This window comes from Fopius arisanus, unplaced genomic scaffold (assembly GCF_000806365.1).
Source record: "Fopius arisanus strain USDA-PBARC FA_bdor unplaced genomic scaffold, ASM80636v1 scaffold00032, whole genome shotgun sequence".
Taxonomy (NCBI): Eukaryota; Metazoa; Arthropoda; class Insecta; order Hymenoptera; family Braconidae; genus Fopius; species Fopius arisanus.
In genome coordinates, this window is record NW_011887771.1 from 706,880 (window position 1) to 732,445 (window position 25,566).

General features: G+C 38.6%; 7 protein-coding genes across 11 annotated transcripts in view; 4 read left to right on the forward strand and 3 right to left on the reverse strand.

Moving 5' to 3' along the window:
• Window positions 1–965: 965 nt before the first annotated feature.
• flr (actin-interacting protein 1 flr) lies at window positions 966–4,655 on the forward strand (the record flags this gene model as incomplete). The annotated part of the gene is given in 6 exon segments (XM_011303542.1): window positions 966–1,087; window positions 1,154–1,244; window positions 1,472–2,062; window positions 2,145–2,872; window positions 3,600–3,750; window positions 4,039–4,655. Coding segments are annotated over 6 exon segments (1,793 nt in total), but the record flags the coding sequence as incomplete, so codon positions are not given.
• Window positions 4,656–5,138: 483 nt separating this feature from the next.
• LOC105265809 (protein bric-a-brac 1) lies at window positions 5,139–9,833 on the reverse strand. Of its 4 annotated transcripts, none has more exons than XM_011303539.1 (4): window positions 9,550–9,833; window positions 8,462–8,649; window positions 7,832–8,008; window positions 5,139–6,364 (listed from the first exon to the last, which is right to left on the reverse strand). In XM_011303539.1, the coding sequence occupies exons 2-4, from the start codon at window positions 8,642–8,644 to the stop codon at window positions 5,702–5,704; spliced, it is 1,023 nt and encodes a 340-aa protein (XP_011301841.1). In that variant the 5' UTR covers window positions 8,645–8,649; window positions 9,550–9,833; the 3' UTR covers window positions 5,139–5,701. The 4 variants fall into 4 exon arrangements, with proteins under 4 accessions (XP_011301841.1, XP_011301842.1, XP_011301843.1 ...); XM_011303540.1 differs by lacking the exon at window positions 9,550–9,833 and adding an exon at window positions 9,367–9,542; XM_011303541.1 differs by lacking the exon at window positions 9,550–9,833 and adding an exon at window positions 9,088–9,360 and having other exon boundaries at window positions 5,139–6,361.
• A 182-nt stretch (window positions 9,834–10,015) lies between these two features.
• Window positions 10,016–13,964, forward strand: PEK (pancreatic eIF-2alpha kinase). The gene is made up of 2 exons (XM_011303537.1): window positions 10,016–10,389; window positions 10,777–13,964. The coding sequence occupies exons 1-2, from the start codon at window positions 10,259–10,261 to the stop codon at window positions 13,523–13,525; spliced, it is 2,880 nt and encodes a 959-aa protein (XP_011301839.1). The 5' UTR covers window positions 10,016–10,258; the 3' UTR covers window positions 13,526–13,964.
• Window positions 13,814–16,781, reverse strand: LOC105265807 (apolipoprotein D). Of its 2 annotated transcripts, none has more exons than XM_011303534.1 (5): window positions 16,680–16,781; window positions 15,820–15,939; window positions 15,253–15,379; window positions 14,917–15,012; window positions 13,814–14,627 (listed from the first exon to the last, which is right to left on the reverse strand). In XM_011303534.1, the coding sequence occupies exons 2-5, from the start codon at window positions 15,937–15,939 to the stop codon at window positions 14,164–14,166; spliced, it is 807 nt and encodes a 268-aa protein (XP_011301836.1). In that variant the 5' UTR covers window positions 16,680–16,781; the 3' UTR covers window positions 13,814–14,163. The 2 variants fall into 2 exon arrangements, with proteins under 2 accessions (XP_011301836.1, XP_011301837.1); XM_011303535.1 differs by lacking the exon at window positions 16,680–16,781 and adding an exon at window positions 16,251–16,305.
• A 547-nt stretch (window positions 16,782–17,328) lies between these two features.
• Cdk1 (Cyclin-dependent kinase 1) lies at window positions 17,329–19,482 on the reverse strand. Its single transcript, XM_011303533.1, has 4 exons — window positions 19,275–19,482; window positions 18,753–19,048; window positions 18,357–18,676; window positions 17,329–18,132 (listed from the first exon to the last, which is right to left on the reverse strand). The coding sequence occupies exons 1-4, from the start codon at window positions 19,309–19,311 to the stop codon at window positions 17,889–17,891; spliced, it is 897 nt and encodes a 298-aa protein (XP_011301835.1). The 5' UTR covers window positions 19,312–19,482; the 3' UTR covers window positions 17,329–17,888.
• Window positions 19,483–20,098: 616 nt separating this feature from the next.
• On the forward strand, window positions 20,099–23,007 carry LOC105265805 (ran-binding protein 3). Its single transcript, XM_011303532.1, has 5 exons — window positions 20,099–20,252; window positions 20,543–20,629; window positions 20,799–20,879; window positions 21,189–21,886; window positions 22,054–23,007. The coding sequence occupies exons 1-5, from the start codon at window positions 20,237–20,239 to the stop codon at window positions 22,363–22,365; spliced, it is 1,194 nt and encodes a 397-aa protein (XP_011301834.1). The 5' UTR covers window positions 20,099–20,236; the 3' UTR covers window positions 22,366–23,007.
• Window positions 23,008–24,645: 1,638 nt separating this feature from the next.
• LOC105265872 (putative protein kinase C delta type homolog) overlaps window positions 24,646–25,566 on the forward strand; it is a 3,520-nt gene continuing 2,599 nt past the window's right edge. The window contains exons 1-2 of the mRNA XM_011303642.1: window positions 24,646–24,797; window positions 25,228–25,525. Coding sequence (XP_011301944.1) covers window positions 24,646–24,797; window positions 25,228–25,525 — 450 coding nt within the window. The remainder of the gene's footprint in view (window positions 24,798–25,227; window positions 25,526–25,566) is intronic.

Consider the following 25,566-nt stretch of genomic DNA (forward strand, 5'->3'; position numbering starts at 1 on the left):
CGGCACCTGAGCCTGATTTTATTATTCTTGTTTTCATCTTGTGGTCTCATTGGAGCTCCGAAAATATCTCTATCTCCACGCAATAAATTTGGAGTAGTTCATGGAGTGCACTCGTTGATTTAACGAATTATTTCTGTTGAAATGGGATTCCTCGATAAAGAATCGATAGAGATAGAGATAATGAGTTCTCGGAAATATCTCGGTGATAATCAATCGAAATAAAAAAATTTAAAAAAAAACAGGAAGTGAGATTATTCTGCTCTCACAATACTCGACAATATTTCTTACGTCATTTGCATGTCATAAGCAACACGTTGAGCCTCAAAATAATTTCTATAAAACCAATTTGGATGTTTGCCCACTCGGCAAAAATGAATTCCTGGAAGTGGCATCAGTCATTCAACGAAATCTCCGTTTTCTTTGCTTTCGAATAGAAGTATTCAATTTTACGAACGTGAACATTCAAATTTTATGGATCAGGATGACTAATTCTGAGCTCAGAAAGTCATACCTCTCATTTGTTAACCATTTTCACATGTATGCATGCATTGATGTATGTAACCGGTAGTTTTTCGACAATAACTAAAATAATTATTAAAATCCACGTATTTGTGGCTTGAAATATACATTTATTATTATTTTCATCGTTTTTTAAATAAAGGATGATTGTATAATTAGTTATTGAAAGATGTGGAATTTGGAAAAAAGGACTAACGAATAAAAAATAACCTAATAATTCCGGTTTATTAAGAAATAATTCACTGGAGGAGAACTTGGAGAAATATATAAAATGGAATGAGTGATAATTGAGAAAAGAATATTGGAATGTTCTTCAAAGAGAATTTTTACGGATAGTACGAATTTTTCTGATTCATCTACAAATGTCAACTCAGTCGAACGCTTTGTAATTGGCAAAGAAAGAATAATACAGACACAATGAAGGTATTTACACTTGCTTTTTTCAGAATACATATTCGCTGCATTGCCTAGAACCCAGAGAGGGACTCCCCTTGTCCTTGGAGGCGACCCCAAGGGGAAGAGCTTCCTGTATACCAATGGAAATAGTGTTATCATCAGAAACATCGATGTGAGGGAGACTCAACCGGTCGTCTAAACTACTGACTTCTTATATGTATTTTTTTCGTTTATTTAGAATCCTGCAATTGCGGATATCTACACCGAGCACTCGTGCGCTGTAAACGTCGCTAAATACTCGCCCAGTGGATTTTACATAGCGTCTGGAGGTAATTCCGTAATAAATTCATGAACTACTATTTTGCCAATGAAAATGCAAAGCCAAACTGGTAAAATCTTTTGATTCAACTTGTCAAAAAGTTAAAAATTCTGCAGTCAATTGAAATTCAATTATTATTATTATTATTTTCTCGGATTCTCTCGGTTTTTCCTTCCTCCCCCTGACGGAGGACTCCCTGATAAAAGGATTTTAATTTCATTGCCCTCGTCTCCACAGATCAATCCGGGAAAATTCGAATTTGGGACACAGTAAACAAGGAGCACATCCTGAAGAATGAGTTCCACCCGATTGGAGGTCCCATCAAGGACATAGCTTGGTCCCCAGATAGCCAGAGAATGGTTGTGGTGGGTGAGGGTCGTGAGAGATTTGGCCACGTGTTCATGGCTGACACTGGAACCTCAGTGGGTGAGATTTCAGGGCAGAGCAAGCCCATCAACTCCTGCGACTTTCGCCCTACGAGACCCTTCAGACTGATAACTGGCAGTGAGGACAACACCGTTGCCATCTTCGAAGGTCCACCCTTCAAATTCAAAATGACCAAGCAGGAACACTCGCGTTTTGTTCAGGCAGTCAAATATTCCCCCTCAGGGAACCTCTTTGCATCAGCTGGCTTCGATGGCAAGGTTTTCCTCTACGATGGTACGTCCTCGGAATTAGTCAGTGAGATTGGATCACCAGCTCATCAGGGAGGAGTTTATGGAGTCACCTGGAAGCCAGATGGCACTCAATTGCTCACTGCCTCTGGAGATAAGACGTGTAGACTGTGGGATGTAGAGACCAAGAGTCTCATTACTGAATTTAATATGGGTATGTATATGATTTTTTCTCATTCGTTTCACGGTTTCGATATATGAATAGTTAATTGACGATAAAATGATTTTCCGTACAGGTAGTACCGTAGAAGATCAACAAGTTAGCTGTTTGTGGCAGGGTGACCACTTGCTCTCGGTTTCACTGAGTGGTTTCATCAACTACCTGAATGTCAACGACCCCTCTAAACCCCTGAGAATAATAAAGGGCCACAACAAGCCAATCACAGTATTAACCCTGAGTCCAGACAGGGGAACAATTTACACTGGCTCCCACGATGGTCACGTGACAAATTGGAATGCTTCCACAGGGGAGAATGATCGTGTCCAGGGTCAGGGTCACGGTAATCAGATAAATGGTATGAAAGCATCGGGTAATCTGCTGTACACAGCTGGGATTGATGACACCCTTCGAGCAATTGACATCGCGAGCAATTCGTACAACGATGCAGACACCATAAAACTCGACTCACAGCCACGAGGACTTGATATCTATAACGATATAGTTGTAACAGCTGCCATGAGGCAGATCCATCTGACTCAGTCAGGGAGAAAAGTATCAAAACTTCCTATTGATTACGAGCCCTCTTGTGTGGGAGTCAATCCAGAAACTGGGGATGTAGCTATTGGATCCACATCTGACAACAAAGTTTACGTTTACAATCTCTCTGGCACGTCACTGACTTTGAAACTCGAGCTGGAGCATTTGGGGCCTGTCACAGATGTTGCTTACAGCCCGGATAACAAATATCTAGTTGCCTGTGATGCCAACAGGAAAGTTATTCTCTATATGTTGCCAGAGTACAAGGTAAATACTCAAAGTTATTTTTTGTTGATTAATTCGCTGGAGAGGCGCACTGAGTGAAAAAAAAAAATTCTGACAGCTTTTTATTTTCATTAACAGTGATGAGCACTCCTCAGGTTATTTGTTTATCATTATTGCGTATTTAAGTCCCGCATGAATTTAGGACTTTGCTTTTGTCAAATCTTCATATCAAGAAAACACAGGACTTGAGGACTTGAAAATTACGGAATATTAAACTTTCAAATTTGTAATGGTACTCTAGTATTTTGATTATTTGACGAACATCAAATCACAAAATAATAGATCCCCGGTTTTTTAGCTTTATTCCTTGAAAAATTTTAAGTCTGAAGTCCGAAGCCGAAAAAGTATTGAGTACTTGGAAATTTGTCAAATACTCAGTACTATTCAAATTAAAATTCATAAAAATGAAGAACTGCAAATCCTTTAAGGACTTGAAACGTGAAAATTTTCAAGTACCAAGTCTAATAGTACTTTGTACTTGGGAGTAGAATAATTCATAAGTTCTTGCAAACTTAAGGACTTGAGCCTTTAAAAAACGAAATTCGCCCATCACTGTTCGTGAATCTGTGTTTTAAATACAGAACTCGATCATTGAATAATAAACTCCTTTTTCCGTCCTTTGCTAAACCTGGAACAGGGGGTAATTGCCTATTCATTATGATTGTTATGGAGTTTATTGTGCAGGTATCATAATTATTGATTATTTTAGCTGGCACACAACCGAGAATGGGGCTTCCATAATGCTAGAGTGAATACCGTTGCTTGGTCGAGTGACTCGACAATGGTTGCCAGTGGCAGTTTGGACACTACTATTATCATTTGGAGCGTTACGAATCCAGCGAAACACACCATTATCAAAAGTACGTCATAAAATCCAATTCTTTAATGCAATTATAAAGGATAACTCTTCGATTTATTCACTGCGCAAGTTTTCCAAGAATATCTCTATCTGCCAGAGAAATACCAAAATTTTTCTACTCGCTGTTTTGCACCTTTTATGACACTCTACAAAAATGATTATAAGAAAAATCCTGGTAAGTCTCTTAGATTCAAAGATATTCCTCGAAGTCTTACGTATTGAATAAATCCGAACAATTGCGGAAATTTGGAAAAATATGAAATATTTTCACTCGTTAATTTGTGTGCAGATGCTCATCCCCAGAGTCAAATCACACGTCTTGTGTGGCTGGATGAAGAAACCTTGATATCGGTTGGCCAAGACTGCAATACCAAAATATGGCGTGTGGAGAAAATCTAACGAGCCAAAAGAGCAAAAAAAAACGGATTAATTTCGTCATTTTTATACTCTCGCTTCAAGAAACATGAAACATCACCAACCAACTTTTTTGAGAAAATTTTTCATAAACATTTTGATGCACTTTATTTATTTTATAATTTGTAGCATACAAATATTGTATATTATTTTTGAATACGATTGATGATCGATATACAATTCAATATCCAGTGGATTGTCATTAACAATTTTCCACACATTATTTTCCAATGTTTCAAATTATCATTACTTGGCACAGACGGATATGTTTTCGACAGTATTCCCCCATCTCCATAATTTCTAAACTCTTACAATAATAATCAACAACCGGTTTAGACACGATCAACGATTAACAACAATTTTAATCGAGAGATAGGAAAAAAAAACCTAATCGAAACGCAAAAGAGAAAAAAAAATGAGTGTTCAATTCAATTAACAATTTCACATCAAAATAAACGAATCACCTAGAGTGCCTCAATTACCATATATCAACGATAACAAGAAAAGAAAATTGATAACAATTTGAACACTAGGGGTATCAAGACTCACTCTATATCGATATATCACTTCAGAGAAATCGTCCACACTATTTGATCGTTAAACAAAACACCTTATGCACTGATATGAGATTCCCTGTGAACGATTCCACTGAAAACACCATGCGTCAGGGTGACTATGCACTATTCAGAGGATTTGAGAAAATTAAATCGACAGACAACTGAATTTCAAGAACATTATTCATAATAATAATAATAATAATAAAATTATTATCAGCTGTGGTGAGGAGGTAAAGTGAGATAAACGCAGCCCCTCACTAGGTTTTTCAGGGATATTTCCAAAACCAATAGAGATAACGCGATTTTTGTAATAACCTTCTTCGTACTACTCAATTAGCTCCACAGAAAAGATTTTGACAAAAATTTCGCTATCTCCTTTAATTCCAGAGATATTTTCGAAAATCTCAGAGAAGAATTAAATTAAGTTATCTACAGTACAGGAATAATTAATAATATTATTGAAATTCATAGTATTATCTCTCAAAAATAAAAGTCCCAATAATTATCACGAGGAAAACGAAGGAAATAAAACCAACAGGTGGGTAATAAGGATCATTTAAACCACTTAACAACTTAAAACAAGTAAAACTAATTCATTTTGTCTTTCCGTTTTCCGCATGAGCCTCAACAAGATTAGCAGAAAATTAGCTATAAAAGTGGACTAGATATCCAAACAGTCGCTTCAGGTCTCGTCGAGTTTATGTACACATATTATTCCCCATTTCTTCAAAAATTGATGATTCAGCACTGAACTTGTTGAACGAAGTGAGCCGACTCTTAGCAAAAACAATTCGACAAATATCTCCAAGAATTTCACCGAAATTCAACCTAAAAAAGCCCAGCCCAATCCTGACATTTCTAGAATTAAGGGAAAAAGCCCCTCAATCAACGACGATTCCCCGAAAAAAAATCGACTCACCCCTCCATCCCGTGGAAACAAGAGAAATTCCCTGAACAAACGATATTCTCCAAAAAAAAACCCTACGGCTTCGTGATACTGTACCGAGGGCGTTTCTGGGGTGTAGCAACAGGATGTCGATAAGAAACATGTTTTCTCAGGGCATCCCTGGATCTCGATACATGAGAGCAAGCAGTACAGCTGTATGAACTGTTGCTGTGAGTCTCCATGTGAACCCTCAGATTGTACTGATTGCTCAACTGCTTTCCACAAATTAAACACGTGACACTCGTCTTATTGCAACTCTGACTGTTCCTCGCTGATGGTGTCGTCAAGTATCGAAATGTCGTATCAATAATTGATGTCTTGCCCTCATCAATACTGCAGCTTTGATCATCAGCAATTACCATGCTCTCGTCCCCTTTATCCTCGAGCAATGTCTTGTCCATCTGCTTGGGTGGACCATTCGTTGAGCACTGTTTTTTCTCCTTCTGCGATAATTTTGCATTTATCGAGTAATATGGTTTGGTTTTAACACTGCAGGGAATCTCCTCGTGATCCTGATAATCATCCTCGAGATCATTGTTCTCGGGCTCGTGGGGAATGGAGGGTGCAGTGGTATTATCTGGAGTATCAGGCACTGGTGGGGACTCAATTATTTCTTTTTTCACTGGTGCTTCGGTCAACTCAGTCTCCTCCGATGGAGGATCAACGTAAATTCCATTAGAATCCCGACGTGAATTCTTCTGCAACAGGTGGATATTGTTCAGGGTGATTGGATTGGTGTCTTGATGACTGTCTATTGTGTTACGAGTTGAATCAAGCTTGCAAAATGCTAGGGCTGGAGCTATTTCGGGACCAGGAGTGGTTTTATTAGAGATATATGTTGATCATTCGACTTATTCATTTGATTTGGTTGGGAATAATCGAGTTTATGCGTTAATTGGAAGCAGAGTAGCAGCACTTGGAACCAAACCTTTGTTGAGTGGATATGAAACGTATCTTATGTTACACCACAAAATGATAAGCACCACAAAGACAGAGATAATTCAAGAATCTTGAATTTCCAAGTATTTCATATCCCCTCAGCGTTGAAAATAGATAAATACGTAATTGTTTCTAAATGACTTAAAAGAGCGGAAGACATTCCTCCTCACGGAACATTAATAAATACTGAATAGAATATTAATGAACGAAATAATAAATGGCTAAAGATAGTAAATAAATAGAAGAGGAGATAGAAGCTGCAGATTAATTGGCTAGCAATGATATTTCGTAAATCGATACGAATGGAAGATAAATAAAAAACAATAGAGAACGTGAAAAGAGTTCTATTTGTAGAGATATACCTGGTAAATTCATTCTATGGGGTAAGGTTCCACGGGAGATGCATCCACTCGCATTTAGTTGCAACACACACAACGATCTTGATCTCGTGGATATCGTTTTATTTGATTTTTTGCTTTTGGTTTCGGTTTGTTTGAATATATATATATATTTTTTTCAATTTTTCGGTTTGGATTGTTTTTTCTTTATAAATTTCAGTGAAGTACTTCTTCGAGGACATTGAAATGTGTTTAAGTGACCTGAACAAAACAACACGATGATAGGATAATATAGATATTGGGGGAGTCAGGTTGACACTTAACAGGGGCTTTGTGATTATTCATATGATTATATTCATGTTCATGGCACATTCTGTCAGCTAAACTACATACAACATTTACGAAAATTAAACGAAGACTCCCTCCTAAATCAATCACTGATAATTCAATTGTGCGAATTCCTCAAAACTCAATTAATCTAACAAACTATTGATCCTCGAAGAAAACGTCAAAAGACCTCTTATCTTGAAAATTTAATGAGGCATAAAAAAGTTATCTCCTGTTTTTACCTAGAATCAATAGTTTTCGAGATAAATCGATAATGGATGAAATTGTTGTTAAACTCACAGAATCTGTCATGAAAAGCTCGTTGCACTGGGAATTATGAAAAGCTTGATGACTTGAATTTACAATTCGTATTGTTAGTGGACTTTTTTTCTCATCAGACGCGTGACAATCCCAGGATATCGAATTAAAGAAACTCGAATATCCCATACAGAACACAGAGAAACAGTGACTAATTGCTATAAATTTCTCCTCATTGGAATTATCCGGATAATTACACGAGGAAGTGACGAGGGATTTGTAATTCCTAAATGAGGATCTTACCCCAGCAATATCAGCTAGTCCTCGAATGTGGAGGGTATCAGCCATTGCCAGGAGGGCAGGCAGTTGTTCCTGGTATATGTTTACCTCACCGTTGTACATGAAGGTGACTAGGGCACATAAATTTGCATACTCCATACCGGGTAGAACAATTACAGGGTGCTGTAATGCACTCAAGTCCTAAAAATATTTCAATGCTGCTATTTAATCGCTGAATCGTTAATCCCCCCAGAAAAATCACAGATCATATCTTTATTTTGCTGATGCTTCAATTGATGATTAAAAGGCAAGGAAATTCTACGTGGATTCAACAGCTGATGTCAATGCCCCAGTTAATGCCACTATCTCCACCCCGGATGGTTTTTATTAAAAATTAAAATAAATAAGAACAAACTCATTCTGGAGAAATCATATTACATGCATTTACACTTACAGTGATCCACTCATTGATCATCGAATGATGACCGGTGGAAATATTTTTAATTCAATGAAAAAAGAGTGAGATTGAAAATTATTGGGGCATCCCCTTGTGTGACTCTGAAAGGATGAAATGTGGCAGTAACTGAGGCATTGAGTAATTGTAATGTTTTTTTAAAAACTAGAAAGCAAAATTAGCTGAATAAATAGTGATACCTTGAACAATTCTTTGAAGTAGTAGCTACAAGCTGATAGTATAATCCTATGTGCACGAATGTGTCTACCACCGGCGCTAAGCGTAACATCAGTCAAATATCCGCCGTCGAGCAATTTTGGCAATGAACTGAGTAGAGTATTTTGAAAATTGTGCCATCTCAAGCAAAACTGTTGGCCTTCCATACTACCTACAGAGAATTAACACAAGCTAGTTAAGATTAGTTTACTTCTTATTCAGCTCTACTCAACCCTAAACACCTCCAAAATAATTAATAATCACGATAACGAGCCCATATACAATAGATCATATCAATCACTCAATGAAGTGTTAACCAATCAACTAATCCACAGTAAACCCCCAAAATTCTGCAATTCTCCCTCAGACTCCTAAATTCCCCCGTAAAAACCAATAAATCCTCTCCAACTTATAGCAGTAAATATTAGTAAATTTCAGGATGCATGAAGTGGAAACGATGGAAACAATGATAACAATGGCCTACAGAATGATGAAAAATAAGTTAAAAAATTGCAGTTGAAAAAATAACTGAGTGTGAAATCATAGTGAAATTAGGGAAAATAAAAATTTAAAACTGCAAGAGCCTTCGTCTTAAGGTTATGGTACCTACTCAAGTATCTCAAAATAGTGACAAAAAGAGAATTAAAAGTCCAACTCTCGAGTATCTCCACCAAAGTTTTGATAGCCCCCAAAAAACTATTGTGCGTTAACTGCGATACATTTAGTCACCACTGGGTGATTCGTCAGTTAAGAGGGGTGAGAAGACAATCCTATTTATTTAATCAGAGCCGTAAGGTTCCAGCCAAATCTATTATTGTCCTCAGGTATGGCTGGAGTAACAGAACAGAACTAAAATTTGTCACCGGGGGGAGGGGGTAGGGCCACTCACGCGGTGATTTTTCAACTGTATATTTCCCAACTCATGTATCTTTAACCAAATTTATTATAGCCACATCAAATGAAAATTCAGACTCAATCCGATAATGAATATGTGTCCAGACGAGGGAATCATCCTCGTTAGCACTTGCGTTGAATTGATGATGATGATTATTGGAATGTTTTGGGTATTTACTTGAGATAATTAAGGTCTCCAACACAAACACTCCACAAGCTCCACAACATTCAGCATCTGAGGGGAACAGCGAGTCTAGGCCCTGAACCAGGCGACAAACAGATGACAATACTCTCAATTTGTCAATTTATCGTGAACACGTGTGAGTTATTTATGCACTCAACGACACCTCCATTGCTCCATGGCATGACCATTGTCGACAATCCACTTTCTTGAGTGTGAAAAATTTTTTATATTTTTGGGAGCACGTGATGTTATTTCCACGGATTACATCTTATCTGAAGCCCTGAAAATACCTTGAAATTGGCACCCAATTCTTGGAATTTTACCCGGTGGATATCCATTTATATTGGTAATATTATGGAGGGGATGTTTGAAGGTTTATTTCTAGGTGTGGTTTCGACCATTAGATAGCACCACTGATTATTTTTAAACACTGACGGATTCGACGACGCAACGTCTCCGGAACATCACGCAAACACAATCACAACGAATCATCCAACCAATCGCCACCAGCTGATTAATCATAATTCCCTCAGGGTTGATTTCAAGTTCATACTCGCTCACAGAATCGAGTAAACGAGGTTTGATACGTGTGAGGTGTTTTTTATGGAGATAATAAAGAAATGCGTGATTGTGGAATCACTGTGGTGAGATTTCTTGGTGCTCTCAAGTGATAAATCAGCAGTATTTTGAGTATTTAAAAAAAATGTCACAATGGTTATCACCGAGGAGACATTTGATGTTCGCCGTTTTTGTGACAATAAGTGTCGTCGTCGGCGGGAATATCGATGCACTAAATGTTTGTGGACCTGATACGTCTGACGAAACATCATCCAGGTGATCAGCGTTAATTACTCTCTTTACTAATTAATTTCCTAACTTTTATCCTCCAAGTGTCAATATTTAATGCATCAAGGACACGAATTCAACATCATTTCTGTAGAGAATCGGTAAAACCAGAAAGGTTAATTTAATTCCTCGTAGTGTTTCCCAAAATATCTTCAAAACAGAAAAAAATAGAGAAATCTTTGTGATAGTCTTCTTCATAGTTCTTAATCACTCTTACAAAAAATGTATCGATGAGAATTTCCTTTCTCCCCTAGTTTTGGAGATATTTCTGAAAAACTTATCGAAGAGATAAATTTCGCCTCTATTCACCACTTCCCTACAGATTTCATTGGCAGATTCATTAATTGGGAGTACTGACGAGAAATTTTCTTTCAGTTTGGTATTTGTGAGTACTCTTGATGGAAATCTGTTAGCCCTGGACCTGAATAAAAATGGAGAAAAGAAGTGGAGTGTTGATTTCGAGGACAAACCGATGCTGTCGTCTAGTATTCACAAGCGAGAATTGAACAATGACGGCCACTGGGTGAGACTTATTCCATCCCTGAGTGGTGGTCTCTACAAATTTGATGGTGAAAATCTGGAGTCCCTCCAGGTGACACCCCAACAACTTCTCCGTTCCTCATTCCGTTACTCCGACGATTTAGTCCTCTCTGGTTCAGGTGAGACAAGAACCTGGGGGATCTCAAGCACCACAGGAAAAATTCTGTACCACTGCAACGAGGGAAGCTGCACTAATATGACAGGGAACGAGTCATACCTGGGGCACCACGTGCTAATAGTCCGAAGATTTCAAGACACAATTCGTGCAGCTGAGCCTCGAACAGGCCAGGAGAGATGGAACTACTCAGTTGGACAACACGATCTCGAATTAATTCCCAATGACAACCAGAAATGCAACAGTAAACTCCTGCAACATATTGAGAATATCGAACTACGAGTGAATATCCCTGAGGGTTTGATCTGGGCGATCAACAAAACAAATCCTGGGATTAAGCTCTGGCAGCAGAAAGTAGAATCCCCAATAGTGTCTGTCTGGCGAGAGCACGGGGAGCAGAATGAAATAGAGAAGGAAGGCAACATCAGTAAATTAACAGCCTTGAATTTATTCGAGAGTACCAAGTCGACCTGGGGAAATGAATATGCAGTGAGCCCCGATATCTACGTGGGAATGCACGATCGTCAGCTATACATCCAGGAAAATGTCAAGCACATTAAACTCATAGCGAGAACCACGGAAGCCTCTCGAATATATCCCTGGCGTCCATATCCAGCCTCTGACACAGCTCTGGTGTTGCATCAGGAGGAGAATTCTCTCTCAACAGCCCTCTCCGTCCTCTACAACTCTGACTACATCAATGGAAATGGTTTTTACCTGCACAGCAAAGAGATTTTACAGCAGGAGGACTCCAGCCAATGTAATAAAACTCAGGTGCCCCTGTTGGAGGCAAGTCCCTCAGAGTCTAGAGATGATCTTGACTCTGAGGAAACCCCAGTACAAGTGATCATCGTCTCCCTCTGGTACTGGTGGAAGGAGGTTCTGATAATATCTTTTAGCACAGCAATTCTCCTGAATTTTATGCTGACACAACGCCTGCTCAATGCCACCACCCCTGTCAAGGACGCAGTGGCTCCTCCTCTGATAGTGGAGAGGCCACTGATACCCAAGGAGAACATCCCCAAACCCCTTCCTAGTCTGGAATCCTCTGGGGAATTTGTCTCGAGGTACTTGACAGACTTTGATCCTGTAGACTGTCTAGGAAAGGGTGGATATGGTGTAGTCTTCGAAGCTAGAAAGAAGATAGATCACGTGAATTACGCTGTAAAGAGGATTACTCTTCCAAATAATGAGGACGCGAGAGAGAGAGTGATGAGGGAGGTTCGAGCCCTAGCCAATCTGGACCACCAGAATATAGTGAGGTACTTCCATGCTTGGCTGGAGTGCCCACCAGCTGGATGGAAGGAGGAGCACGACGAGATGTACATCAACAGGCAGAATTTTTCACCCTCAGAGTTCCCCTCAGAGATATCAATGACCCCCAGCAAACCCAACGCTTCAGTCTGCATTGATCTCCCAAACAGTGAGAAATCATCAGTCGACTCAGCCTTCGAGGCTCTTGAGCTCAACAAAAACAACGATGACTCATCATTCATAATTTTCGATGAGAGGAGTGATGAATCCGCGGTAACAGAAGAACTTTACGACTCTGCGGGGATAACAGAGACTTCCGAATCAATTAATCACCGTGAAGATGAGAATTTTGAAAGTCGTGAGGACTCTGAGTCCATCGTCTTTCAGAACACCTGCAGCTCCCATGAAATCGATAACAGAGAGATGAATAAGAGAAAAGCCTCTCTATCCCTCAATCTGGCTCAGAAGTCCTCGAAAAAGATCCCCAGGATGTTTCTCTACATTCAGATGCAACTTTGCCACAGGGAGAGCCTGAGGGAGTGGATGAAACGTCAGACTCACAGCAGAAATCCGGACAACGTAGAGAATATATTCCAGCAGATTGTGGATGGAGTTGAGTATGTGCACCTCCATGGGCTCATCCACAGGGACTTGAAACCCTCGAATATATTTTTCTCGTACGATAAGAAGGTGAAGATTGGAGACTTTGGCCTGGCAACTGCCATGACAGAAGAGTGGCAAGAGCCCAGAACTCCCAACGGAGGTGAGGGTGAAGGCCTGGGAAATGGTCTTCACACTGCCCACGTGGGGACACACCTCTACATGGCACCGGAGCAAATGAATGGCCAGGTCTACAATTACAAAGTGGACATCTACTCCCTGGGGATCATTTTGTTTGAGTTGTTGACTCCCTTTGGCACTGATATGGAGAGAATGATGGCCATTCTAGACCTGAGAAAGGCCATTTTCCCTGGGGGATTCGGTGATAAACATCCCAGGGCCATTGATCTCCTGAGGATGATGCTGGCTGAAAATCCTGGAAAGAGACCTACGACGTTGGGAATCAAAGCTAGACCTCCCTTGGCTAAAAACGAATGGAGGGTAGAGGGTGTGGGGGACGAGAGCAAGTGGCATTTTGATCTACCCCAGATCAGCAGGCATTCCTCAGTTAATACCAGTAGCAGTGGAGAGTCCTGGGATATAAGTACGTCCTAGTGATAATTTCCATAATTTACATTCTACTGATAAATGTTAAGTTTTAACGGTTGAGTTAATCAGACTCGGTTGTACGAATTATTCATTAAAAAATTACTGTTATAAATGTAGATTAGAGTATGAAGTGAATTCTCCAGTGATGAGTACTATTATTTACGAATGAACATTCTCTCTGCATTTTGTGAGAGTGTACTCGACTTTTTATGTAAATAGAATCAAATAAGATAACTTAATTTTTTTATAATGAAGATCATAATTGTGAACCTTATCTTAATAATGGAACACCACTTTGTATTCTCAAAGTATTTATTCATTAAAGCAGTCATGAAGATTTAATGACTTGTACGATGAAAAAGTGTCTTGAATTCATTAAAATTCTGAGGTCGTTCGATCGAACATGGATTAATCAATAATGAACTTTTGTCAATTATCTTAATTACAATCAATCAAGAATCAAATTAATCCTCGTGTAATCTCAAGAGTCTCCTGACTGTAAGCATTCTGCTCTCACCAAAAAAACATTAAAAAATAATCACGAATAGAAAAATCGGTGGACCCCAGATCGAGGTGGATTCCTATTTGTCTCTATCTAAAATCAGTCGAAAGGGGAATGAGTCAGTTGTCCAGAGGAAAATAACTTATGGAATCCATTCGACATCATTGGTCTCGATTTTCCCATAACTTGGTGGTGTAGTTGTGATCGGTTTCTTTTCCTTCTCCTCAGAACCGGCTATTTTGTGATAAACTTTGCTCCCAGCATTAGCCACCCATTCAACACCATCTCCGATTTTCTCCCCAGCTTTTTTAAACAATTTCCCAAAGTTCTCAGCGGTGAACGTCCCAGGATTTATATCGATATCGACAGGATCCTTGCCAGTATCACACCCCGTCTGTGGAACAATACTGAGCTCAAAGGGATCAACCCCAAAGCTAGTCAATTTAGCTCTGATCTGATCTACTTTCGATTTATCAAGTTCCTTGGTACGTGAAAGAATGGTTGCACTCTGGCGATGGGCAAATGCCAGGGACTGACACGTGAAAATTCCAGCGTACGTGTCGTAATCTGTTGCAAATACTACGTGAGATGCAGTGCCTGCAACACCTGAAGAGAAAAATATTCCCTATTTAAATTGACGTTCGTCCGAGAAGAGATGAAGACTCAAAGCCGCTAGATAGTCAAGTGAGATTTATCATCCGCCATGGATTGATTATATTCGTCTGGAAATCAATAATTGACCACGATTTTCACGTCTGAATTACAGAACTCACACGTAATTATCATTACATATTTTTCTCAATGTATAATCGATCTTCTGCGTAAGAGAAATTTTCGTTTAATCTCCATTGACTGTTCAATCTCTTCTTAAATGTGCATACAGGACAAAACTCACTCAATGGAAAACGAACTTTCATACGTCCTGGTGTACTTGGTTCGGGTACAGTGAGTTCTCCAGTGTAATGGTACTCATGCTTCAGTGGTGTGAGGCCTGAAACGAATAGAAAAGAATACAAACGTGACTGCAGCTGGGTAACAATAAACCACTTTAAACTCATTTATTTAATCGGTCTTGGTGGGGCAGTCCTTATTCATTTGAACCAGCATGACGCATCACTCGGAGAAAATCCTTCATAAAATCATTAGTTTTTTTATTTGCCACAGTTTTCCCCTCTTGAGACTGGAACTATCTCTATTAACGATTCTATTCCTGGGTGAATGTAAAAATTACCGAGAACAGGATGATTGGAGTCCTGGGTGATTATGTACTCCCCAGGCTCGTCTCCCCGTGTGTAATTATAGCTGATGCATTTACTGGCTGTCGAGGTCTTCTGAATAACGTACCAAGTCCCCAGAAACTGCACAAAATTATTATAATTTATCAGCTTGCATGTAAAGAATTTGAATAATTCTTCAGCAAAGTGGTAAGACGAGCTAAATTAACACTTCGGCGAGTTTTCAGGAATATTTATTTTTTTTTAAACAATTACTGAACCGCGAAATTTCCATGTTCAAACGTCTCAACCCAAAAAAAAAGAAAAAAACTTTTTGATTATTGATTACATGATTTTTGGAGGAAATATTTCCGGATTTAAGGGAAATAGTGAAATTTCTGTTAAAATCTCTTTTATAGCTCTCGATTAACTCTAGAATAGAGGTTCAGAGAAAAATTTAATTACCTTTCTTAGTTTAGGAAATATTTTCGAAAAGCTCACCGACGAAAAACTCAACTTGGCTCATTTTACCACTTCACTAGAGAATTGAAAATTACTACTTTTTATAGATTTCTATTAATTACCCGGCCCATTTGGAATCCCGATTGAGGTTCCACCGTGGGGCATGACCCCATATGATAACTGTGCCCTTTGGCTAATGCCAAAAGGCCCACAAAGGCGATTAAACTCCTCAGCAAAATCATCTGTTGAAAATCAGTTATGAGCAATACAGAGGACAACAACCCGTGATCCTAAGGCTTAGAACCTAAGCCTTTGAGTTTTAGTATTACACACACGAAGATCGTCGTTAAAAAAAAATGCGCGCATGAATTCGATTGAATATATCCGAGCAATCAACCAATTTCTAGGAAAGATCGCAGAAAACGCATGTACCAGAAAAATCGGTTGTCAAATTTATACATGTACGTATTTTGTACAGGTATGTGTACTCTTGCTGCATAAATCTTTAAAGTGTCTTTGAGTAATGAGAATCAATTACAATAATTATAATTACAATAATAGAAATTCGCAGGGTCAACCAACCGGTTCTGGAATACTGACGAGAGATCAATCAAGTTGAGTCACTCGCCTTCAACCTACGAGTATAACCCTGAGCAATGATCGAAACAATTTCATGGAATAAACTCTCAAAATCAAATAACATAAAGTGCAATTAAAGAATAATATCCCTTATCACTTATCAAAATGAAAATAAAATTGATTTTCCTAGAATATTCAGGATGTAAAATCTATTAATTTCTCCATCTCTTAATTCTATGTTTTCTTTTCAATTTTTCGAGAATGAAAAGATATATAATATCGTGATTGATTAGGATATGATCCTTTCTAATTGCAGGTAAATAAGTTTTTTTTCGGTTTATGGAGCGGAAATTTTCTTTTAGCTTCTAGAAAAAAAAAACGAAAGAAAATTAATGCAACTTACAATGACGAACGTTTGGAGTGTAAATTGTTACTGAAAAGAAAGACTGAGCGTCCCAGAGTTTTATAACAGTCCCACTCTAGCCACTCCCCCCTCATCTCAAAAGAGATGACGAATCGTTTGTGGGAACGCGTCACAAATGCGTGAATAGCAGATGATCAGAAAAAACGAAACGTCTTAAACTCAATCTTTCTTTCCCAAATTGCTTTAAGTAATTTTTTTCTCACTATACACCTAAAAAGATTATCAAAATGAAATTTCTCTGATTTTTTAGAAAGATATTCTATCTCGTTATATTTTTCCTGCTAATATTATAAAATCCAACAAGCCAATTTTTTCAGATTTTGATCAGTAATTTAATAATTTTAGAGACCATGTGTCTTGATTTTTTTTACAGCTGTTGTTTATTTTCTTTAAGACAAATTCGTTATCACGGACATTGGACATTTACTGAGTCAAAAAAAATGGACTTGCTACATTTTCCCATTACGTTCGTTTCCCCGACACGATCAAATCGCAGTGATAACAAGAAAATTGTATGACGCATACGAAGGCTGACCCGACGCTCTGAATTCCCGGAAAGTGTATTCTGTTATTGAAGGAAGACCCACGATCGACTTACATAATTAATTTAACAAGAATTAATACGATCTGAAAAAATTACATCATTTCTCTTTATTCTTCAAGCCTTCTGTTCCCCATTCTTCAATCAACTTGTCACATGTAAAAAAAAAAATAACATTTGTACGATTTCATTGTTTCGATGAGATAATTTTCCTGATATTTCCACCAAAAATATTTACAAGTCCATGGGAAGAATCCGCCTGCGAGCATGATAATCGTTGAAATGAATGAGCAATTTATACGCCGAAAAAATTATAACGACGAATTGTTCATTAAAAAAAACTCCAGATAACCACTGAAATTCGACAGCAACTGGTCAAAACCACTCGACTGAATCCGATAAATAATCCTATGAGGTAAAAAAATGGATAACGTGCAAATGAGTTAAATTATAATAAAACGAACGAAAAAGAAGGATAAACATAGAGTTTACATCGACGTGAACATGGAATCAAATTCGATAACTAAACGAGTACATTTCAAGATCGAAATAAGTGTGGAAGTAAAAAACGACAGAGATATTCTCGTGGACAAATAAGATAGAGTGATCCCAGAGAATTCAAAACCACTGGATATTTCCCATAATTATCACGTTGGAGGCAGTTTCTTGTGATCGAGATCGTCAAAGTATGGATGCTCGAGTGCAGCTCGTGCTGATATGCGTTTCTCTGGGTTGTAGATGAGCATTGCTTGAAGAAGATCGAGCCCCTTTTCATTGAGTGGCTTCACCTGGGTCGCTAAATGATTAGTTGTCCAATTTGGGAATGTGGCTTTGTAATCAGCAAGTTGAGTGACACCAGGCCAATTTTCCTCAGTTGGTGTCTTCAAGACACTGGACAAATAAAAAAATTGAACAAAACAAAAATAATGAAAAAACGAATAAATTGATAATATTAAGATATTAAAACAAATTTCAAAGTACCGGAAAATAGCGATATTTTTACCCATAATTTATACAAATACCTCTATCTCCCTGCAGATTCAAGATATTCACTAAAGTCACGACTCGAAAAAAAAATGAAGTCGTTTTATAAAAGAAAATGATGATTAAATTACCGAAAGATTCTGAACAACTGATCAATTTCACTGTCCCCCTGGAACAGTGGCTTCCTCGTTGCCATTTCAGCGAAGATACACCCTATACTCCAAACATCAATAGCACATGTATATCTGGTGGTGCCAAGAAGAATTTCTGGGGCCCTGTACCATAATGTGACAACCTCGTGTGTGTAAACTCTCACTGGAATGCCAAAAGCCCTCCCAAGGCCAAAATCAGCGACTTTAATGCAACCGCGCTCATCAATCAGTAAGTTCTGCGGTTTCAAGTCACGATGAAGAACTCGTCGTGTGTGACAAAACAATACAGCTCGTGTGATCTTGAATAAATAATATTAATAGTACACCATTGAAATTGATTAATAATTTTAGTACGTCCATGTGTCGATCATTCACCTGATACAAATACGATTTGACAGTCTCAGCAGGCATTAACTTTCCACTCCCCAAAGTGTCCATGTATTTCTTAAGATCCATCGTGAGATACTCGAAAATGAGATACAGCCTGGACTCTTCCATCAGTACATCAATCAATCCCACGATGTTGGGATGCTTCAACTCCTTTAGTAACGAAATTTCACGAATAGCTGTCGAGGGTATTCCCTCATCGTCGCTCTCTAGTCGAATCTTCTTCATGGCGACAATTTCCCCAGTTTTCTTATGTTTTCCTTTGTATACGACGCCATATGTACCTTCACAACAAAACAAAACGTCAAATTCATTATCTCCCTGTCAAAATTGAAAAATTATCAGTGCAATTTTTCAGAGGCTTTTGAGAGTTATCCTGTCATACAGTCAGCCAAATCATAATTCTCCAGGGAATTGGATGAGATAATCGGGATTTATTAATGGGTAGGTGATTTTTTTGGTTACGAGGGAGTAAAGAACCGGTGTTGATGGACATTTGTCATATCTTACCTTCTCCAATTTTCTCGACCTTCATAAAATTATCCATCCTCTCGATCTCACTGCGAACTTCACTCACGTCGGTTCAATAATAATCACGATAATTACCACTTCAACGCACTTTTTTGTGATAGCAATTGAAAATGAAGGCGGAATGTGCATGCACCTGCACCAACGCTGACCGTTCGTAACGCTCAAAATTCAAACGTGCAGTCGCCATATTGAAAAATGGTGGGAAAAGGACACTTCGCATTGGCTAATAAGTATCCACCAATGGCAGTCCCATCCTTTGTTTTTATTTTTATGAAAATTCAGTAAGTAAAGAGATTACAGGGTAGAAAACCCCCAGGTATTTAGCCGACATAAGTCAGTAATTAGAAAAACGAACTTATGTACTCGATTGTACATCATTAAATCAGCAGCTCTTATGACAAAGGTTAAACAGTGAGTTTCGTAGCGGCGGCTACAGAACTAAATCAGAGGCCGTACCCGGAGAATAAGGCAGGGCACGAGGCCGAGTGTCGATAATGACGTAGGAGAGGTAGAGATTGAAGCGCCCAGTGATCTACAAGTAATTCACTCGTCTTTAAAAATTCATCTCTTCTCTCCTAATTAATATTAAGAGATGAAACCAGCTGAATTCGATGGGAAATTAAATCATCCATCCATCGACATTCGTTTCATCGTTTAATCTTCAATGTCTGTAGGGAAGAAATAAAAACATCGACGAAAATCACCGCGCCGAGAGAAACCGAGTGGTTTTCCAGTGGTTTTCCCCTGTTATTTTCCGCCGGTGAAGACTTCCCATTACTCTCTACCATGACATTTTCCAGTCCATGCTTTTTTTACTCAAGGACAACAAGGTAAAATGGAAAACTAATGATGCGACATCTTCAGTCTCCGATTCTTATCATCTCCAGGTGCTCGACGATATGTTCCCTCTGGAAACTTCATAATCGGTTTGCACGTAAAAAATGGCGGATTGTACGGGTGCGTTTTGTGATACTGTTAATAAACTATTTTCATAACAAATTGAAAAATCTCCTGATCACTCCCTAAAATGCTCGATTGACGAGATAAATCCCTTTCAATTCTGCTCCCGTCAATTCCTCCAGGATAATATCCCCTAAAGAATATTTTTTCCAAGTACCCAGCCGTTGTTCGATGTACGACGGTTATTCTGTTTTACTTGTGATGACAATGAATCTGTGATTTTTCCTTCATCATCCACATGGAATTTTTCCTAGCGGTAAATAATATCTCATTGTTCTGTTGATTAGAAAGCACGGAGGAGTCCAATGGACCTAGGCCACCGATAATTTTGAAGTTTTACGCCCCAGAAGAAGCCAGCGAAAACTCCGCCAATGGTTCGTTTACATAATTTTATCTGTATTGACTTTTACCAAGTTCTTCTCTTCATTCATTTTTATCAATTAATTTCTACTGAATTGATTTTAATGCAATTCGTTAACCGATGCTTTGGATTTTCATTGGAAAGGAATGCTTGGAAATTTCATAACCTCAATGATTTTTCAGACGAAGCTGAAGGACAATCCGGAGAAGACAGTTCCCAGACGCCCTCCTCGCCCTCCTCCAACTCCGCCATCAAAATCCACAGTGAGTTAAAAAATTGCCTTATCATTTAAGTATATTCTTTAAAAATTACGAGTAGTTGCACAAAACTGGATTATGTTTTCGATGAGAAAACTAATAAAATTAATAGTTCGCCAGCAATATCTTGTAATTGAAGAAAGTTATGAAAATTTAAGTAACTACTTTTTTTGTAGCTTTCATTCTATTCTATGGAAGAGATTTCGAGAAAAATTTAGCCATCTGGAAATTCCGAGTTATTTCTCGAAAACTCGACTCGAGAATTTTATTTTTGCAAACTTCAGGATTAAATGTATTGACCGATTAATTTCATAGGTCCAGTCTTGACAGCCTCGAAATTCGGCAACTCATTTGGGATAAGTGAATTCAGTAAATCATCATCGTCCTCAGTTCTGAAGCCATCGAGACTCCTCCGGCCCTCCCAACTGACTCCACTAGCAATAAATTCCCCCAGCACATCCCTCACCCCAACAGTTCCATCAGACACATCAAATCCCTTCACTAAAGTGACAGACAGTGCATTGTCCGATGAAAACGGTGAGGAAGTTAAAAAATCAAGTGAAAATGCCACAGACACGAATAACCAAACTAAAAAGACAGAGGAGCCACTGAAATTCTTGCCCCTGGGCACGAATTCGAAGGATCACCACGAGAATAATGTTAATTGCACAGTGACAGCCTCGTCAACCTCGAGCTTCGTATTTGGGCAGAATCTCAAGGATAGGGTGACTGTTGCCAGTGAAAATGATGGTGGCGATGCGGAGAATGAGGAGCAGGAGACGAGTAAGGAGAAGAGCAATGAGAATGGATCATCAGAGATGTTGTTCTCTAGTGCAGCTGCTGTTTGTCGAACGACAAGTAGACCCGGTCTCACATTAACGCAAGCGGCACAAGAAGTCGAGGAGGCAAACCGTGCGAATAAGAGAAAATACAGTCAAGTCACACCTCTGACAGGAGAGGAAGGGGAGACCAATGTTTTGCAAATAAATTGCAAACTCTTTGCATTTGACAAGGTGAGGAATTTTGTGTTTTCAAGGTTATTTCAATAGCAAAAGGTAAAGTTTGGCAATGGCAAAATGGCAGAAAATGACAAATTTCATTATTTCATATCGCCACTTTGCTACTAATTTCACGAAAATCATCACGAGAACTATGAGAGTTTTTATTATTATGATTTCAGGTAACCAGTGGTTGGCAAGAACGAGGCAGAGGTATTCTACGTTTGAACGATCGTGATGACGAATCCCGACTTGTTGGACGTGCAACGGGCACTCAACGACTCATACTAAACACTAAAATATGGCCTGGAATGACAGCAGAACTGGCAGGACCGAAATCCCTGAGGCTAACTGCCATGGATGTTCACGGTGACATTAGAATTTTCATTGTTCAAGCAGCACCCAAGGAAGTCGATCAGCTTCACCATCTCCTCACCCAGCGATTAAAGCGCGCCAAGGAACGCCAGCCGAAGAAACTAGCCACCGAACACTGACACTTGATCACACTTTTAATTTGTTAAATGAGTGATAAAAAAAAAAATGTACCAAGACTCGTGTGTTGATATCATTATTGACTGATGATTTTGGCGGATAACTTAAAATGGAAGGATGAACTGGCGTGGGATTCCAGTTTTATTTCTGTTGAGATTTAATTCAGTGGACAAATGGCACTGGAAATTCACATCAAACAACTGAAGAAAGAATGCCCTTTCCCCAACTGACCGCTGAATTAAACCATGCCTACAAGGTTTTTTTTATCACAATTTGTGAGTTTGATCGTTTAAAAATTTAGGATTTTCCATTTCCTTTCGCCTCCGATCATTCCCCATTGATATTCTTTTACACAAGTTTGAATAATACAACTGATCGATTATTGAAAACACCGAGACAAACTTCTAAAGAATCTAAAAGGAGGGCGACAACAGAGTAGCATAATAATAAATTATGTATAGTTCTTACGGGTAATGAATGTTTATTTTTAATTTTTTATTAAAATTCTTATTTCTCCCCCAATGTTTCTCCGCAAGACGAGTCGACCATGGTTCATCGTTTCGAAAAGGTTCTAATGGATCTAATAAATTTAATCTATAAATCTGAGAAGTAATAAAATTGAATAAAAAGTTGATAAACCGATAGAAGCCTCCTTGCTCTCATTCCGCACCCCTTTCATAATTTATCTTCATTCAATATATTTCCATCACGTCTTGCATTACCCAGGAGAAACCCTAATTATTAAGAAGCACTACAGTGCCCCTCGAGTTTTCATTTTAATTTTATTCAACACACGAGACTTCACCTCCCTATTCACTGCTATTCTGTTAATTCAAATGAGCATGCACTAATTACTCTAATAATTACTAATTGAATACATTTAATTCGTCTTCTGAATGTAAATAAAAGAGGAATTATTGTCGATCATCTTTCCAAGTCAAATTATTTATCACCCAATCGAAAACAAGTGGAGTGTTCTCCAAAAGCATGAATTAGCAATCTGTGTCGGGAATTGAACTAAATCTTGACTAAACTTCGGCTAAATACTGACTAAACTAAACGAGGTCGAGTTCAAAATTGAATATCATCCTAAAGATCGAGCCCGATCGAGATCATAATGAACCCAATAATCAATGGACAATTGGGATAATTGGAGTAATTACTTTTGAGTTGTGGAGTCACTAACCGATCGGTTACCTACGGACACGATCTAGGAATGGTCTATTGGAATTCTAGCGGGTGGAATTGGTCAATCGAGTGCTGGACAATCGATAGTTTCGGGCTTGAGAAATAAAATTCCTCGATTCGGAACTGAGAAAATTTTGGAAATCGTATCAAATGGCGCTAGTAGGGTAAAAATCATGCGCAGTTCTCCGAAGATGCCGTCAAGTTGTTAAAAAATATATGTATGGCGGGTGGGATCCAACGCTACCGATATTTATAGATACGTTGAGATTTTCGTAGCAAACCGACGGCGTTTTTAGGCGTCAAAAAATTCCGGTATCATCTGATCCCCTGCATTTACTCCAGCCTCGCAATATCAGCCATGTGACAGATTCCCATTCCCCCGTTAAATTTGAATAAACAATCAGCGTACAATAAATAATCAACTGGTGTTCTCGATAACGGAAATTCATATTTTTTTTCGGTGGCTGTTGAGCTCCTCATGGTGACGAGTGACGTTCATGAAAATATCATCGAATTCCGGAGTGAATCATCGAAGAAAGAAGATGGAATCACCGATTTCTCCCGATATATTTTCGTTTTCAACCGTTAATTACAACTTTTGCGGGGATTTCATTTGAAACCCACGTGGACACGATTTAAACAATCCCATCAATTGCTGGTCTTGTGTATTTATTCGTTAATGAAGGGATTAATTAGTGCTGATTATGAGGAGACTGGCGACTTGATCGCCCGAATAAGTGGAAGCGATCGGTAAGATCCAGACAAAAGCGGTAAATTGATCGGATCAATTGTAATATGTCGTGTTAATTAGGGAAAGATACTTTGGTGATGCATCGAAAATCGAAATACAGCGAAAATAGTGGCACGAGGACTTTGTAATATTTATAGACACCTCATTTTGGTTTGTGAGAGTGCCGGACAGAAGGTGTGAATCGACGCTAATACATCTTGCTGATATTCGAAGGCATTCAAACATTTTAATAAAATACATGATGAATAATCCACGATGGAAACTAATCTGATGACTACTCGACTGATGATTCCTGATTATCAGATATTCAATTGATAGAGAGTGGAATTATACGACTAGAAAGATGATGTTTACAGGGGGAAGATCCTCGCATTCGAAACGTCGAAATCCCAATAGCAGTAGAAATACCAATAGCAGTAATAGTAATAGCAGAAAATGCCTACTAGATCATCGACTGCCACAACCCAGGACGGGACCAGAGGGCTACACCTACAGGTGAGCAATTGATTCAAGGAATTTTCGAAAAAATTAAAAACCTAAACTGTAATTGTTCAGCCGAAGGCTAGAGGCTACTTCAAATAAATATTCTCAAAATTATCGATGTAATTGGGTCAATCAGTACTGAAATGATAAATCACCATAAAAAAAGGAATGACTAATAAGTAACTGCAGATATATTTTCCGATTCGGTAAATATCGATAGATCTACAAGACTATTGATTTTAAAAGAAACTATCAAAAGACCATTTTCGCCGGTAATTTAATTACCAACAAATAAGTCCTTCAATATATTCATCTAAAGTCTTTAGTTTTCGATATAAATCGATATGATAAAAAATGGTAGATTAGAGTGAAATTAATATTGAGTTAGTGAATCAGTGGAAATAGACGGGAGTTAAAATAAAAATGTTGAACTGCCAAACAGAACAAGAATTCCATCACCACTGAACCCAGATGACCTGCCATCCCCATCAACCGGAAGGACTTACGTCTACAGAACCCGAGTGCCAAGACGTGACATAACCGGCGAGCCCTCAGCCTCTTCCCTCCTGGATCACACCCCAGGAGGTCCGATAACACGTAGACGAGGAGCCGTCAAGCACAATAAAATTCACGTGATAAGAGGCCACAGACTCGTTGCTAAATTCTTCCGACAACCAACATTTTGCGCATTCTGCAAAGACTTCCTCTGGTACAATCCCATTATCCTCCAGAATTCACCGGTGAATTTCTAATAATAACCATAAATCGTTTTCACATGACA